The following is a 19,186-nucleotide window of genomic DNA, read 5'->3' as shown; positions in this document are numbered from 1 at the left end:
TGGCAACAGGGAAGGTACATCTAAAGTGGTCTCCAAGGCTGTTAAACTTCTCCCGGGCATTTGCCTCATGGGCTGTGGCCATGCATTCGCTCAGGGGGGCATGGGAATACATGGCCCCCGAGGCAACTACCGGTACCTGGTGACGGATGTAGCAGACCGGTGCCTGCTAGTAACCATCTGACCCAGGCATCCTCTTGGTTTCCTGTCCTTGATGGGGAACCCTCAAGATGAAGACTGATGCGGAGAGAGGAGCCGCCCCTTTTGTTTCTTCAGTTATCTTGAAGATTTCCTGTCCTTGAAGGGCAGATCCCCTCTCGTGATGCCGTCATGTATGATGGTAAAAGACAGTTTGGTGGTGTTCCAATTTTTTTTTCTCTATTACCTCAAATGATGTGCAAAGCTTCCCCAACCAATAATCCAATGGTTACCACCAATAGAATGAAAAAAAAACACAAAAAAATGAAAAAAAGAGGACTTTATTGCCCCATGGTGTGGCAGCGCTTCAGATATATATCCTTGAGAAAAGATACTATATTGCCGGACGTGGTAACGTTTCAAGTAAAGTTCACTTTTTTGTGCTGTTTTCTTTTTTTTCAATATACACATACATTTATAAAGCTCAAAGTGTGTGTGTGTATGTATGTGTATATATATATATATACATCTAAAAGTGTGTATGTGCCAAATTTTGTGGCTGTAGCTGCGACGGTGCGGATGCCTATCCCGGACATACAACATACACCTCTGGACCCCGAGAGCGTCCTAGTCTGACTGTGTGTTTGGTGAATTGGAACGCGCGGGGTTAGAATTTTGCCTCACACACATACACACACACAATTTTACCCCCCGTCTACATACTGGGGAAAAAATGAGGGGTGGGGCTTGACGCACACACTGCTTCCCCAATATGCATATAGTGTGTGTGCGTCAAGCCCCGCCCCTCATTATGATGTCATAATGCCCCTATTTGCATACTGGGGAAGCAGTGTGTGCATATCAAGCCCCGCCCCTCATGATGACATCAGCGTCGCCATGGCAACCATTGTGACATCATAATGAGCGGCGGCAGGGCTTGCAACCTATGATGTCATAATGGTTGACTATGAGATGGAGGATGTGTGATGGGTATATGGGTACTGGACTATGGTATGGCGGATATGCATGATGGGTATATGGGCACGGGACTATGGTATGGAGGATATGCATGATGGGTATATGGGCACGGGACTATTGGATGGAGGATGGGTATATGGGCACGGGACTATTGGATGGAGGATGGGTATATGGGCACGGGACTATGGGATGGAGGATGGGTATATGGGCACGGGACTATGGGATGGAGGATATGTATGATGGGTATATGGGCACAGGCCTATGGGATCGTGGATGTGTCATGGGTATATGGGCACGGGACTATGTGGTTAGTTATAACAAATTATAATAATCCTCCATCCCAGTTAGTTACTATGCCCGGGCAGCGCCAGGCTCTTCAGCTAGTGTATATATATACACACACACACGGTACAGACCAAAAGTTTGGACACACCTCATTCAAAGAGTTTTCTTTATTTTCATGACTATGAAAATTGTAGATTCGCTCTGAAGGCATCAAAACTATGAAGTAACATGTGGAAATATATTTTCAGTTGTTCACACTTTTTTGTTAATTATATGTCTTATATTCTAGGTTCTTCAAAGTAGCCACCTTTTGCTTTGATTACCACTTGAAGCTCATCAAGAGAATGTGTAAAGCCGTAATCATCAGAAATGGTCTTCCAACAGTCTTGTTGGCCCTTTTGCCTTAACTCTGCTGTCCAGCTCACCCCAAACCATCTTGATTGGGTTCAGGTCTGGTGACTGTGGAGGCCAGGTCATCTGGCGTAGCACCCCATCACTCTCCTTCTTTGTCAAATAGCCCTTACACAGCCTGGAGGTGTGTTTGGGGTCATTGTCCTGTTGAAAAATAAATGATGGTCCAACTAAACGTAAACCGGATGGAATAGCATGCCGCTGCACGATGCTGTGGTAACCATGCTGGTTCAGTATGCCTTCAATTTTGAATAAATCCCCAACAGTGTCACCAGCAAAGCAACCCCACACCATCACACCTCCTCCTCCATGCTTCACGGTGGGAACCAGGCATGTAGAGTCCATCCGTTCACCTTTTCTGCGTTGCACAAAGACACGGTGGTTGGAACCAAAGATCTCAAATTTGGACTCATTAGACCAGTGGAAATCTGTGGTTTGAGATAAAGAACACAAGGAATGCACATCAGACCAAACAAGGCTCTTCTACTTGTTGCCTGTCCTTAGATTCAATAGGCTCTTCACTGCTACAATTTTCATAGTCATGAAAATAACGAAAATTCTTTGAATGAGGTGTGGTCAAACTTTTGGTCTGTACTGTGTATATATATATATATATTAGCTGAAGAGCCCGGCACTGCCCGGGCATACTAACTAACTATTATAATTTGTTATAACTAACCACAATCCTCCATCCCATAGTCCCGTGCCCATATACCCATCACACATCCACAATCCCATAGGCCCGTGCCCATATACTCGTCATACATATCCTCCATCCCATAGTCCAGTGCCCATATACCCAGCACACATCCTCCATCTCATAGTCAACCATTATGACATAATGAGCGGCGGCAGGGCTTGCAACCTATGACATGAGCGTCGCCATGGCAACCATTGTGACATCATAATGAGGGGCGGGGCTTGATATGCACACACTGCTTCCCCAGTATGCAAATAGGGGCATTATGACATCATGAGGGGCGGGGATTGACGCACACACTTTTTCCCCAGTTTGTAGACGGGGGTAAAATTGTTGTGAGGCGAAATTTTAACCCCACGCGTTCCAATTCACCAAACATAGCTTAGGACGCTCTCGAGGTCCAGACGTGTGACTGTGCCAAATTTTGTGGCTGTAGCTGCGACAGTGCGGCTGCCTATCTCGGACATACATACACACACACATAGAGATATATATATATATATATATATCTCTCTATCTATATATATATCTCTATCTATCTAATATATAAATCTCATACATACACACACTATGAACCCGTTCTACGCCCGGGTGGCGAGCATTTTTATTGGTATATGGTCTCCCATCCTGGTATGTGCTGCCCCCCCTCCTATCCTGATATGCATGGCACCCCCTCATCCCTATTCTGGTATGGTCCCCCCAATCCTGGCATGCAGGGTCCCCCCTCACCCCCCAAACGTGGTATGCATGGTCCCCTCACCCCCAATCCTGGTATGCATGGTCCCTCCTCACCCCCCAATCCTGGTTTACATGGTCCCCTCACCCCCCAATCCTGGTTTACATGGTCCCCTCACCCCCCAATCCTGGTTTACATGGCACCCCTCACCCCCTATCCTGGTATAAATATCAGTATACATGGTCCTCTCACCTCCCTATCCTATAAGGGTGAGGGGTACCATACATGTTTTTTTTATTTTTGTGTGTGCAGATTAATCACTTTTCTCCCCCCGTCCTCCGGCAGAACGGGACAGCGCTGGAGCACAGGGGAGGAGTGTGGCGCCTGAGTACGCGCATGCCCATACCGCGCTGTCCAGCGCCATATTGCTGAAGACACTGCAAATGTGTCTTCAGTAAAATGGCGCGAGATAGCGCTACGCGCATGCACAATTCCGACAAAACTCCTGCCTCGGTCTCCGGCGAGAAGCGCCGCAGCAACGCTCCTCCTGGTCAGGTAAGTATGGCGCCGGAGATCGTGGTATGCATTCAGTATCTACGCTTACCGCCATCTCCGGCGCCATAGGCTGGGTGCCTTATTCTGTCTGGAGCCAGACTGCGCAGGCGTGTCACGCTTGCACAGTCTATAAAGGCTTTGGACAGAGTGACGCTTCCAGCGTTATAGATCAACTAGTGTGTGTGTGTATATATTACACTATATACAATGTGTATAAGAGCCCGGCATTGCCTGGGCATAGTAACCAACTGTGGTTAGTTATAACAAATTATAATGAATATATGATGTGAAATGTTTTTATGTGCAATATAATCAACACTAGTTAATTTGTGTTGCAAATTTGTAAACGATTACCCAAGTATTGATAGTATTTTATTTTCAACTCATTCAAGAGCCTTTTGATAAACAACATGTGTATCTGTGTATCTAACCCTATCCTGTGTGATACTGGGCTCCCCCTGCAGTCTGTTTTATTTCCAGCTTTACAGACCACTCTCTGACACAATTTATTACCATGCCAAAACAGAAGGATGATAACACCATAGAAATGATAATAATAATAATAGGCAAAATTGTTTGGTGAATTGGAAGGCGCAGCGTTAAAATTTCGCCTCACAACATAGCCTATGACGCTCTCGGGGTTCAGACGCGTGACTGTGCAAAATTTTAGGGCTGTAGCTGCGACGGTGCAGATGCCAATCCCGGACATGCATACATACATACATACATACATACATACATCTAATATATAAAGCTCAATGTGTGTGTATGTATGTATGCATGTACATATGTATATATGTGTGTGTGTGTGTACATATTTTACACACACACTGCGCGCTCCCAATGCGATAGCATCGGGCGTATTTCTAGTGTAACAGCTGCGTCGTTACGCGCATGCATGGGTGGAACGGGTAGAGCGCGCAGATGTGGCTGTTACTGCGCATTCACAGGAATAGCGGTGACGTAAATGTCACTTGCGCAGGCCACGAACTGCGCCTGCGCAAGTGACACACATGCGCGGGAATAACCATGACGTGTATATTAACGACGTGGCTGTTATACACATCTCCGCTATTCCCATGTGGGCGCACTGTCACTAGCACAGGCGCAAGTGATACTGCCGCGGTGTCTTATGGGATTCAGGGACAGCGGCCGGAAGTCCCAACTTGCGATTATATATAGATAGCTGATTCATTATTCTTTCTATACATGACATACCTTGTAATGCAATAATATTTGGAATAGACTGATAGAAAGAAACCACATTTTGTGAAAGCCAATTTAGGTCCTCAAAGAATGGGGTATTGTCTTGTGTCATGGATGTATCCATGTTACCACACATGAGAAGTCCTCCACAAAGTTAACTGGGGCACTTGATTCCCATATTATCTAAAATATTAGGATATTATCTCACAACGGAATCTGGCGTTTTCACACAAATATGGAGGTCAACATATTTATGGGGGAAATTAGCAATTAAGTATCATTTTTCCCTTGCTGATACAGCCTCACCTGCTATAGAATCAACTATTGATATTATTAGTAGTATATTATCCAGTGATTGTTTCATACTTTTATATCAACCTACTAACTGCACAATAGTTTGTGGATCCACATGTGCTACCCCACATGTGGTCACAAACTACTGCGTGGGTTCCTGGCGTGGCTCATAAGAGAAGGAGCGCCATTTGCACTTTCCATATTGGAGAGTCTTGAGACTATGTGGACACGGCGTTTTTTTGCCTCTGCGGATTTTGTAGTAAAAACCGCAGATAAATCCACAGGACTAAAGTCCTGCGGTTTATCTGCGGTTTTACACCTCATAATGTATGAGGTGTGAAACTGCAATGTTTCTGCACTAAAGAATTGACATGCTGTGGATTGTAAACCGCAGCAAAACCGTGCGGTAAAATCCGCAGCATGTGCACTGCGTTTTCCAGTTTACCATTGAAAAGAATGGTACTGTACAACGCACCTAAATCTGCTGCGGTCCCGCAGCTGCAGAAACGCTGCGGATCCGCAGCAGAATCCGCACCGTGTGCACATACCCTCAAGGTGCCAAAAAAGCAGTTAAACCAAGCTCTGCGTGGCAATTATGCAGGCAGAGTTCCTGTGCCCAAAAAAATCTCCAATCACTTACAGTACTTCCTGTCTGACTGAGTGAGGAATCTAAAAATTTACCCAATTGCTGTATTGGCATTGCAACCAAACATTACATTTAATTAATACAGAGAAAACCAAAAACAAAACACAATTAAAAATGAGAAACTGGGATATTTGTTTTAATAGTATTAAATTGTAAATAGTTTTTCCATAATTCTATTGGAGGGAATATCATATAATATGCCATTTCTTTTGGTATTAGCATGGGTCCCATGAACCCACTAATTCTACCTCCCTGCAAAGCCTGATGGCCCTGAACATCACTGTGCAGAGAAATACAGTCTCTAGAATAACTCCATTCACTAACATGTAGCTGTGAAATTTGTCTCTCACTGTACAGACTGCCTCTGGAGAAATAAGGGCTGCATCAGTATGGGGCCAAAATAAAGTGAACGGCATACCCAATAAAATGTGGTTCCTTTTGAGATGCCTATAAAATTTAGAGAGATGCTTACAATGGAAAGAAGGGGGAAAAAGCTCCTCTGGCATTGGTTTACACCATGAAGAAACACAAGCTTGCGTATATTACATCCCAACATGCCTGATCCTTAGTACTAGATTGGTTGACTTCCATCTACTGTATCTATTGGGTCGTCCAGAATCTCCCGACCGCAAATGTGCAAGGATTATGTGGCCTGCATTACTGTTGTGTTGGGGTTATACACAGACAAATTTTGCATTGTAAATAACAAACAATACGCAAAGACTTCTAGAAATACACAGTATTTTATTTTGTACTTTAACAAATAAATCAACATATATGAGAAGAGTATGGTTTCAACAAATCTAGAACATTGGCCCAAACTGGGACATTATTTTTGGACTCACTAAATTGAGTAAGCACTACTAGATCATATGTTATGTGTGCCTCATCTTTCTGAATGCCATTCAAACAGATACATTGGAGTCTAATCTGGAATACTTTGTTATACTTTAGATAATATTTTTGCGGGAGAAGAGAAATCTAATGGTCACTTCTTTTGCCTCAGTAATTGGAAAAAAATCAAATTACATTTTGCTCCACGTAGTATTATATGAATAAAAGGTGGAATATAGCAGCCACAGACTGTAAATGCAGGGTAAGCTCTTATTTTTTGCTGGGCTTTTCCAGAAGCAGAGCTTCATATATCGCATGGTGTAGTAAATGGACACTTTTGGACACAGTCTTACTAATGCTCGATGCTGGGAGGACTACCAGTAACACATTTGGTCAAAAGTGTGGCGTATAAACATGGTTACAGTCAATTCGCTTTATGATCAAGAAATGAGAAAAATCCAACATTTAAAAGGGGCAAGAAGTTATTCTTACATATGGAAATTCTGAAAATTTTTTCCAAACCTCTGCTTGCAGTGACTTATTGCATTTCTACGGAAATCAAACTGGAGCTGTAACATATTTGTTAGAAACTTAAAAGCTTATTTCCAGGAAATAGAAATCTGTCCAAATCATGTAACAGAGCTCCAACTTGATTTCTCGTTTCAATCATTCATGAAAACCAAGAATTGCTAAAGAAATTGTAAATTAAAAGGATATATTGTTTTCAGGGAAAAATGTACATTTTGTCATGACTAAGACAATTGTGGCATATATATATTGTGCCGTTCACGTAACACTGGGAATATAAAAAAAAAAAATGGTCAGAGCCTGAGGCATGAATATATATTGTATAATGCTGTTCACCAGTTGTATAGCGCTTTGGCATTAACACAGTATCAACACACAGACATTACCCACACACATAATCCACTGACAACATTATTCAATGGCTGTAGCTGCCATGCAGCGGGGTTAGAGGGTCAGATACTGATTTACAGCACACAGATAGGAACATCTGGCTGAGGCCAAGTACAATAAACCACAGAAATCTCTTCTTATGGCTTATGGAGACAGCAGGAATTAGGATAATCAACTCAACACGCGAGCGTTTATGTGCCAACAACCTAGTAACTGGAACGCACTTTTTCTGTTTAGGCATATTAACAACAATACAAAACTAAATTTTTTCAAGAAAAAAATAGAAATATCAATTTTCCCTACAAGGAAATCAAAAAAACCTAATGAAACATTGTTTGCCGAGTCTTCTTATCAGGTAAAAATGGCCAAAGGGATTCCCTAATGCCGACTCTGAAGGGTGTCCGTTGTCCAATGCCAAGTGCTTCCAGCCTGGAGCAGTCGAGCTGTGGGTTCCAAGGTCGAGGAGTCGCCCCAACAGGTTCATCTGTGACCTAAATAAATACAATTTTCCATTAAAACCAGTTCAAAGCAATCATATTCATCCATCCACCGTCAGAATTTATAATCTATAGCTGAAGAGCCCGGCGCTGCCCGGGCATAGTAACTAACTGTGGTTCGTTATAGCAAATTATAATTATCCTCCATCCCATAGTCCCGTGCCCATATACCCATCATACATATCCACCATACCATAGTCGAGTGCTCATATACCCATCACACATCCTCCATCCCATAGTCCCGTGCCCATATACCCATCATACATATCCACCATCCCATAGTCGAGTGCTCATATACCCATCACACATCCTCCATCCCATAGTCCCGTGCCCATATACCCATCATACATATCCACCATCCCATAGTCGAGTGCTCATATACCCATCACACATCCTCCATCCCATAGCCCTGTGCCCATAAACCCGTCAAACATATCCTCCATCCCATAGTCAAGTGCCCATATACCCATCATACATATTCTCCATCCCATAGTCCCATGCCCATATACCCATCACACATCCTTCATCTCATAGTCCCATGCCCATATACCCATCATACATCCTCCATCCCATAGTCCAGTGTCCAAATACCCATAACACATCCTCCATCCCATAGTCAAGTGCCCATATACCCATCACACATTCTTCATCTCATAGTCCCATGCCCATATACCCATCATACATATCCTCCATCCCATAGAATAGTAGATAATAGTATATGGGCACTGGAATGACCCATAGATTAAAGTGGAGGTATAATGTAGGCTAGGTATACAAGGAAAATTGTGGCTGTGGAAATACAATCACAATGTAATATGGCTGCGTCACAAGTGGCAGTGATTCCAACCTAACAGCCGGCAGAAATTCAACCCGGATGGTTTTTTTTTAGATCCCCACTATGTATGTAATTGTGAAAGTGCAACAATGTAATCTTATTCTGCGTGGCCACAAAATGCCATGTAGCCCAGACCTAAAAGGGTTATTCCTATAATTCTAGTGTGTATATATATTTTATATATTTTGCGTATATATATATATATATATATATATATATATATATATATATATATATATATATATATATATACACACACACATACACACACACACAAAATATATAACAAATTATATTATATATTTCACACCACACACATATATATACACATATATATGTATATTATACAGAAATTTGCATCACCTGGCCTTTGCTAACGATTATAATGAACAAGCTATAACCCAAACAGGCTAATTAGGTCTGAAACCTTAGTTTCAGTCAGTAATTTTGACCAGGTTTGCCCACACATGTGAGCACCAGTCCCAAAGTCCCCTATGTAATGGGTATGCTGCAGCCCCAGTGTCTCTTATGCAATGTAAATGCACCAGTCCTGTGTCTCCTATGTAATGTATATGCAATAGTCCCAGTGTCTCCTATGATATGCATATATACCAGCCCTAGAGCTGGCTAATATACCAGCCCCAGTAACAGGGGACATCATTAACAAAAAGACTGTATTAATGTTAAAATGCCCATCCATAGGTTTTCAAGACAGTATATGTAAAATATAAAGAATAAAAAATAAGAGTAAAAAATAAATAGTAAAAGGAAATAAAACACTTAGAGAAATATAAAAAAAGACCAAAAGATTGAGACCCATATATCGAGAAATAAAAAAAGGAAAAAAATAAATTTTAATATCGAAAAGAGAAAAAGTTTTTGTGAGGGGATAAAAGAACATTTACAATAAAAAAAAATGAAAATGTGCCTGGTCAGCCCTTAATTGGTCAAGCACGTATATGAGAACATCTAAAGGTTCTCTAAAGGCTGTGTCTCTTTCATACCCGTTTTATTGTCGCAATACAAAACAAGAATAAGAAGTTATTGTCATTTCATGGTCTCCATTTTGTTATATGTTCTCGCCTCTATGGCACACTCTGCTAAGGGAGTAGGACTGCAGCATCAGATTACATCTGCATGTTGACAGATACTAAACAGTGCACAGTCTGCATAGGCACTCTAGACAAATCGGTAGCAAAATGGTCATGAAAACCTATTGTAGAGTAGTTTTAGTGATTTATCTCATACAGAGCTAGAGGTGATCACAATTATTACTTTTCCTTGAAAACAATGAGCACTCACTCCTGATAACTCCAGTCTTCATCAGGAGTTTATAATATTTTATCAACTCCCTTCACAAAACGAGACCTCTGTGTCCCTGAAGGCTGCCAAAGAATTTTGGTATGAATACATTTATTTTTAAATATTCTCAAAGGCAAATTCGCACTACAGCTATTCCTGCAACAAAAAGGATGATTAGAGTTGGGTAAATTTCTTAGAGTGGAATGGCATTCTAGTCGAATTTTACAAAAATCTGTTTTTGTAGAGTGTGGAAATTATTTGTAATACTGAAACGTAGAGGGCTGGCAAAAAAGGTGAAAAAAAAAAAAAGCAAAAAACCTCTAATACTCATATGTCAGGTAGCCTCTACTGTTCACTATGCCCCACTCGGTCCTCGGTGTCTCCTCTTACCTTGAAACCTGGCATCTCGATTCTAAGCCAAGACATCCATGAAGTGCACAGTGATCTTAAGTTATGCAATCTAGGCCAGGACTTCCAGCAGCAACTAGGCCCAAGACATCTCTGTGTATTTGCGTTGTAAGGCGGCTACTTCATGATGTATGCCATGACCTTTCAAACTGCTTTCACAGAGACATTCTGGGCTTAGGGCCCCGTCACACACAGCGACTCACCAGCGATCCCGACAACGATATCACCTTGTCAGGATCGCTGGTGAGTCGCTACATGATCGCTGATGAGTTGTCAAACAGACAGCTTCACCAGCGATCAGCACCAGCGACGCCGAGCACGCGGCGTCACTGTGAACTTTAGTTACCAGCACGCTGATGCAGGGAGCTGGTAACTAAGGTACACATTGGGTTTCTAAGGGGCACGAAGCGATGCGTGCTGACCAGCGGGAGGACCAGCGACCCCAAAAATGTCCAGACATTTCAACAGCGATCAGCAATACCCGGCAGGGGGGCCGGTCGCTGATAGCTGTCTCACACAGCGAACTCGCTGGTGAGATCGCTGTTGCGTCACAAAACTAGTGACTCAGCACTAGCGAGATCGCGGTGTGTGACAGGGGCTTTAGTCACAGCTGGAAGTCCCAGCCTAGTGTGAAGACGCCAGAGGTTTCAGTTGGCCACAACAGAGAGAGGTGCTGAGGACCGTACAAGAGACTGAGCAGCAGAGGGGAGGAATAAGAATTAGTTGGGGTTTTCTTCTACATTGTACATTAATTATGCTCTGAAGTGTCTTCAGACCCCAGAGCATGATAAGACACACTCAATTCACAGAAAATAAGTGAGAAAGTTAGCAGAGAATCGAATTTCCAGATAAAATCTGTGCAATTTGGTCAATCTGAATCTCGTCAGAACCATTCATTCCCAATTATAATTCACACCTGAGGCACATCCACAAAAATTCACCCTTACAGCATATACATTACAGTACTTACTGGTCTTAAGTGGCTGCTGGGAAGGTTGAAAGCATCGGCCATGGCACAAGCAATTTCATATTTAGTCATCTGCTCATTTCCAGACCAATGGAAAATGCCTTTCAGTGATGGATCCTGGGAAGGGATAAGAGATGGCCATTACTGCTTAGAAGATATTTTGTCCCAATGACATTGGAGACCTGAAACTGCATCAATAAGCAGATTAAAAAAAAAAAAAAAAAAAAAAACATATCCAAAGCCCATGAACATATTTTGAGCTGCGATTGGGCGAGATGGCTCTATGACTGGCACAAGGTATTAGAGCACACAGTCATTACAATGGAGCAGATATGTCACATACTTTTTTTCCATTCTACATGACGGCACCACGAGAGAGATCCGCCCAGCGACAGGAAACCTTCAAGATAAAAGGGGCGGCTCCTCTCTCTGCATCAGTTGGTCTCCTGTCCTCGATGGGGAACCCTCAAGATGAAAACCTCTTGAAGAAAGAAGAAGAGGATCCCTGGGTCGGATGATTAATGGCAGGTACCGGTCTGCTACGCCCGTCGCCAGGTACCGGTAGTCACCTCGGGGGCCATATATTCCTATGTCCTCCCTGAGCGAGTGCATGGCCAGAGCCTGTGAGGCAGATTGCCCAGGTGAAGTTGGATGCCTTGGAGACCACATGCGGTGTACCCTCCCAGACGTTGATATACCCCATAAAAAGTCCACGCAGGTCAATTTCTGTATTCCTTCCCTGTCGACGTACAGTGCTTCTGCCCAGGCACTGATGTGCCACACGGGCTGCATGGCCAATGCTCCTTGGAGGCCACATATGTGTACCCTCCCTGTTGAGGCCAGACACCACACCCTCTGGATGAACCCTGGAAGCAAGTACCTGTGAGCAGTGGTGGTCAGGGTGACGTCCACATTCCCTCAGGTGACAGCCAGTCGGCAGGGGTCCGGAGGAAGCAGGTATGAGGGCGCAGGTGTCATGGAAGCCGAGGGCGTGGGAACGCCGCAAGAGTCCCGGGCACGCACCGGAAGGGAAGCCGGGTACGCGCTGGTGAGGGGGACGCTCGGGTGCAGGGGTCGACAAGGCGTGCGCACTGTAAGCGCGCATGACGAGGCCAGAGCTGCGAGGAGGCTGGGTACGCCCACCTAGCGACCGGAAGTAGTTGTGGGCGACCCGGAAGTGCGGCTCGACACCCAGCAGGCAGCAGGGGGAGCACGCACAGCAAGAGGCCACATAACAGGGGCGTGCACCGGATGTGGTGCCAGGTGCGCGCACAGGCAAGCTATAGTGCGCAGGCGTAGAGGGAATAAAGCGCAAGCGGTCAGCAGGTGCAGGATCAACCAGGTGGGCCAATTAATTAGGAAAAAAAAAAAAAAAAGAGAATGCTGCTATTTAAAGCAACAGGAACTGCTGGCAGGCATCACCACACCATTTTTGGGTTGGATGTGACTGCTTTCAGCACAAAGCAGCAGCAGCTAAACAGTTCATAGAATGGAGAGCCCTTCGCCAGAGCACTTACAACTGCGCCAGGAGGCGAAGGAGAAGAGCCAGACACACCGCAGCAGCAGTGGGAGCTTCTCGGGCAGCGCACGGGCGGATGGTCGCCACAAGAAGAAGGGGTCCCTAGTCTCTTTGGGAGACATTGAGAAGACCAGTCAGCCTCCAGATCCAGTACCCATTCTGTGAAGTGTCCGAGTGGTGAGTGAGCTTCGAGAAAGTCCAGTACTCTAATGTCTGTTCTCTTTCTCGTCTCCTCTCTCCCCTCTTTTACATACATTGGCGGGGTGGAGTATAGGAGGTCCCTAAGAAGAGTAGGGAAAAAACTAAAAATAATGAATGTCCTTTATGCAATAGTCCCTTAGGAGCATCCTGGAATAAAAGCTTGTGCCAGGATTGTATTAACAAGACAGACTGTCAGAGAATGATGGTGTCTCTTCTGCTACTAAGAACCCTAATTCAAACAGAGGTTTGCAAATCAATAAGGGCATTGCAATCAGCGGATACGGATAGCAAAACTAGAGATAGATCCAGCCCCTCAGTGGTTTCTCAGGAGGACTCCGATAAAACCCGCTATTCAGATAGTAGTTCGGACGAGGAAGACGCATTCCCAGTAGAAGATACAGATAAGCTTATAAAAGCGATCTGGTCTACCATGGGGCTGGTAGATGAGCGAGCAAAAAAGCTCAGGAACTCCTGCTTAGTGGAATACAAAAGAAAAAACGTAGAGCCTTCCCTATTAATGAACAACTGGAAGGACTCATAAAACGGGAATGGGAAAAACCAGAGAAGTCCCAGATAATCAATTCCCTAAAAAGGAGGTACCCCTTTGAGGAAGAGGCATCATCGTCCTGGGATAGAGCTCCAAAAATTGATGTAGCGATATCAAAAGTCGCCAGGAAATCCTCCCTACCCTTTGAGGATTTAGGTTCTCTAAAAGAACCTCTGGACCAAAAGAAAGACAATTGTCTTAAAACGGCGTGGGAGGCCTCGGCTGGGACCCTAAGGCCCGCCATTGTGGCCACTTGTGTGGCTAGATCCCTGAAAATATGAGTGGACAAGCTGGAAGACCAGCTGGAGCAAGGAGTCCCCAGGGAATCTATTCTGGAAGCATTGCCGGCCATTAGAGCAGCGGCAGTCTTTCTCGCGGAGGCTTCAGCAGATTCAGCCAGGCTAGCAGCAAAGTCAGCGGCCTTAACCAATGTAGGACGCCGGGCAGTATGGCTCAAATGCTGGCCGGGGGACACTCAGGCAAAGATGAAACTCTGCTCTCTGCCGTGTGAGAGAAATTTCCTGTTTGGACCAGCATTGGATGACGTGTTGGAGAAAGCCGACGATAAAAAGAAGAATTTCCCAGAACAGCCATTCCAGGCCTTTCGGCGCTCCTTTCAGATAGGGCCGAAAATTCGGAAGACAGCAGTACAGGGACAAACAATTCTGACAAGCGAGCCGGAGGTGGGAGAGGCTTCTATTTCGGCAAGCCCTCCAAAGACGCCAAAAAACCCTCCCAGTGACGGTCCTTCTCAGGTGGGAGGAAGGCTCTCTCACTTCCTCCCAGCCTGGGAGAGGATCTCATCCAGTACCTGGATCCGACAAATAGTAGGGTCGGGTCTGGAATTAAGATTCCACCACTGGCCGCCACGAAGATGCATGCAGACTCCAGTACAGTCATCTCAAGAAAAACAAGAAAGTCTGGAAGGAGAAGTATCATCACTCCTAGTAAAACATGTCCTGGAAGAAATTCCTGAAAAAGAGAAAGAAGGGTTTTACTCCCCCCTATTTCTTATAAAAAAGCCAGACAATTCCTGGAGGACGATCATAAATTTGAAAGGCCTCAACAAATATCTGATAGTTCCGTCATTCAAGATGGAAACAATAAGGTCAGCAGTGAAGCTCCTCTATCCTCAGTGCTACATGGCAGTCCTGGATCTCAAGGATGCTTACTATCATGTCCCGATCCAGCAACAAGATCGCAAATATCTCAGAGTTGCGGTCCAGATAAGGGCTCAGTGGCGTCACTTCAATACAGGGCTCTGCCCTTTGGTGTAGCGATAGCCCCCCCGAGTCTTCACAAAATTAATTGCAGAGGTCACAGCGCATCTCAGGGAAAAAGACACTCTGGTGATACCATATCTGGCGACTTCTTGATAGTGGGAAGAAATTTCTCTCACTGTCAGGAACAAGTCAAAATAGTGATGGAGACACTACAGACCCTGGGTTGGCAACTGAACCTCAAAAAAGCCAAACTGGTACCGGCAATGATCTAGAATTTTTTAGGCTTAACAGTGGACTCGGTGGTACAGGAGTGTCGCCTACCAGAGGAGAAAGAAGAGAAGATCAAAAATCTAATCAGGGCAACATTAAAAAAGACCAGAAATGACAGAAGGGCCATGTCAGTGTTGGGGTCCCTCAAACTCCCTGCATACCAGCAGTAAAATGGGCCCAGTTTCACACAAGATGTTCTACAAAACGATCTGAGGCTTTAGGGGCAGTTAGAGCAGAAGCTCACCCTCCCGAACCCTGTACTCCAGTCACTCAAGTGGTGGTTAAAGATAGAGTCCTCCCCAAGAGGAGTGTCCTGGACACACACAGCCTCCAGAGTAGTCACAATGGACGCCAGTCCTTGGGGCTGGGGAGCGCATCTAGACACACTATGGCTCCAGGATCCCTGAGTCCAGGAGGAAAGAAGTCTATCCTCAAACGAGTGGGAGCTACTAGTGATCGAAAGGGCGCTGGAAGGATTGTTGACACATCTAAGAGGACATCATGTGAGAGTCCTGTCAGACAACCGTACAGCAGTTGCATATGCGAATCACTGAAACTTGGTGGGACAATACACATGATTGGAATACAAGACTAGAAGGATACAACTTATTTGCAAGAAACAGACTTGATAAACGAGGAGGAGGTGTTGCATTGTATGTTAGAAACGCGTATATCTGCACAGAGATTGAAACTTCAGAGACTGGGAGTTCTGTGGAAACTGTTTGGGTAAGAATACAAGGACAGAACAATGGAAAGGACACCATTGTAGGCATTTACTACAGGCCGCCTGTGCAAGCTGAAGATATGGATGAACTCTTTATTCATCAAATGGCCAAGTTCTCCAAAAAATATGACATAATTTTGCCTGAGAGAGATTCCCAACAAATGTCTGGATAGTTGAAATCTCCCATGACAACTAACAGGTCAAGGAAATTCTTATCCTCTCTTGCTGACAACTTTATCTTCCAAAAGGGAGGGGAGAAAACAAGGGGAACTGCTACCTTGGATCTAATCCTAATAAACAGGGAGGAAATGGTTGAGGAGGTAAAAGTGGCTGGGACCCTAGGACGTAGCGACATGCTATTTTAGAATTTTGGATAACTAGAGGAGGAAGACCTGTGAAGACTCAGACGTCAAGGTTAGATTTCAGAAAGGCAGATTTTAAGGAATTCAGAAAGAGAATTGGAGGGATCCAATGGCTGGATATCCTTAAAGACAAAAATATCCAGGAAGGATGGGAAATCTTGAAAAATGAAATTCTCAAAGCACAATTGTTAACAATTCCGAAAAGAGGGAAGAATAGGAAGCATTTAAGGAAGCCAGGATGGATGAACACAGAACTTAAGCACATGCTAAAAAGGAAGAAAAAAATGTTTATAAAATGGAAAGAGGGAGGCATATCTAAAGAAGAATATAATGCTGTCTGCAGAACCTGCAGGGCACAAATCAGATTACTAAAGCTGACAATGAATTGAGGCTTGCAAGAGATGTCAAAAGCAATAATAAAGGATTTTGGGGATACGTCAAAAGTAAAAGAAAAGTCAAAGATGCTATAGGATTTTTACAGGATGAAAATGATGAAATGGTAAGACAGGATGTTGAGAAGGCCGAACTTTTAAATTCCTATTTTGCATCTGTTTTCTCTCAGAAAGGAAATGTAACCTCAACTGTTCTTCACTGTCCTATTAAGGGAATAGAAGAATCCAGGATATCTATAAACAAAGGTAGTGAGGAAACACTTAGCTAACCTAAATGAATTCAAGTCTCCAGGTCCAGATGAATTACACCCCAGAGTACTGAAGGAGATAGCAGAAGAATTTTTTGAACCCCTCTCCATAATCTTTGAAAATTCTTGGAGAACAGGAGAAGTGCCAAAAGACTGGAGAAGAGCAAATGTTGTTCCAATCTTCAAAAAGGGGAAGAAGGTGGACCCAGGCAACTATAGGCCAGTGAGTCTGACTTCTATACCAGGAAAGATCTTTGAACAAATTATTAAACAACATGTATGTCAGTATCTGGATAAGAATGAAGTGATTAAACATTAGTTACAAACCCATGCTGACTCTAAGTCATGTCAGACTAACTTAATTTCCTTCTATGACGGAATCACTGATTGGGTGGATCAAGGAAATGCTGTAGATATAGTATATCTGTCAAATGCTTTGCTGAAGTCAAAAGTCTTAGTTTCTCATACAATCCTTATTGAAAAAAAAGTATGGAATGGACAAGGCAACTGTTAGGTGGATTCATAACTGGCTTAGTGATCGGACCCAAAGAGTGGTCGTAAATGGCTGCACATCCAGTTGGAAGAATGTCTCAAGTGGGGTACCACAGGGCTCTGTCCTGGGCCCTGTATTGTTCATCATCTTTATCAACGATTTAGATGAAGGAATTGAGGGTAAACTAATTAAATTTGCTGATGACACAAAGCTAGGAGGGATAGATAATACTAGAGAAGAGAGAGAGAGGATTCAAAAAGATATAAATAAACTGGAGAAGTGGGCAGCAACTAACAGAATGGTTTTTAACAGGGAAAAATGCAAAGTACTACATCTGGGCAATAAAAATGAAAAAAGCATATACAGAATGTGAGGAATAGGCCTAAGCAACAGCACATGTGAAAAAGACTTGGGTATACTAATAGATCACAGACTGAATATGAGTCAACAGTGTGATGCAGCAGCAAAGGCGGCAAATGCAATTCTAGGATGTATTAACAGAAGCATACAGTCTAGATCACGTGAAGTCATTATTTCCCTCTACTCCGCTTTGGTCAGACCTCATCTGGAATATTGTGTCCAGTTTTGGGCACCACATTTTAAAAAAGACATCAACAAACTGGAGCAAGTTCAGAAAAGAGTGACCAGAATGGTGACCGGTCTGCAAACCCTGTCTTACGAGGAAAGATTGCAGGATTTGGGAATGTTTAGTTTGCAAAAGAGAAGACTGAGAGGAGACTTAATAGCTGTCTACAAATATCTAAAGGGCTGTCACATTGTAGAAGGATCAACTTTATTCTCATTTGCACAAGGAAAGACTAGAAGCAATGGGATGAAACTGAATGGGAGGAGACACAGATTAGATATTAGAAAAAACTTTTTGACAGTTAGAGTGATCAATGAGTGGAACAAGCTGCCACGAGAAGTGGTGAGTTCTCCTTCAATGGAAGTCTTCAAACAGAGGCTGGACAGACATCTGACTGGGATGATTTAGCGAATCCTGCTTTGAGCAGGGGGTTGGACCAGATGGCCCAGGAGGTCCCTTCCAACTCTACGATTCTATGAACCACCAGGGGGGCACCCGTTCTCGGTCCCTGATGCGAATAGCAGGAAGGATCATGGCCCTAGCAAACACCAGTTCCTTTCATTATCGGCCCTGCATATTCGAGGCATAGACAACCTGAAGGCAGACTTTCTGAGCAGGAACCACCTGAGGCAAGGAGAATGGTGCCTTAAAGAGTCCATTTTTCAACGGATTGTGCATATGTGGGGGAAACCCATCATAGATCTCTTCGCCTCAAAAACCAACAAGGTGGTTCAAAAATTCTGCTCCCTAAGTCCAGCAGACTATCCGGAAGGCGTCTACTGCCAACGACCCAAGTGGACACCGCCTTCCCTCCAATATGCCTCATTCCAGCAGTTATGAGGAAGATCAGGGAGTACCAAGCCAGAGTAATTATGATAGCCAGTAGAACCATGGCCTTTTCGGCCAAAAAGGAGCTGAGAGTGATGTCAGTAACGGACCCATGGGTGCTCCCAGAAGATCACGACCTGCTAACA

General features: G+C 44.0%; 1 protein-coding gene across 1 annotated transcript in view; it reads right to left on the bottom strand.

The window, feature by feature from the left end:
- Positions 1 to 6,610: 6,610 nt before the first annotated feature.
- The window catches only part of MAT2B (methionine adenosyltransferase 2 non-catalytic beta subunit), a 78,431-nt gene continuing 65,855 nt past the window's right edge, over positions 6,611 to 19,186 (bottom strand). The window contains exons 6-7 of the mRNA XM_073562314.1: positions 11,651 to 11,764; positions 6,611 to 8,129 (exon numbers count right to left, since the gene is read on the bottom strand). Coding sequence (XP_073418415.1) covers positions 7,959 to 8,129; positions 11,651 to 11,764 — 285 coding nt within the window. The 3' untranslated portion in view covers positions 6,611 to 7,958. The remainder of the gene's footprint in view (positions 8,130 to 11,650; positions 11,765 to 19,186) is intronic.

This window comes from Dendrobates tinctorius, unplaced genomic scaffold (assembly GCF_039654945.1).
Source record: "Dendrobates tinctorius isolate UK_male_01 unplaced genomic scaffold, ASM3965494v1 ptg000346l, whole genome shotgun sequence".
NCBI lineage: Eukaryota > Metazoa > Chordata > Amphibia > Anura > Dendrobatidae > Dendrobates > Dendrobates tinctorius.
Note: the sequence above shows the minus strand (reverse complement) of the source record. Positions and strands in the feature narration are given on the sequence as shown.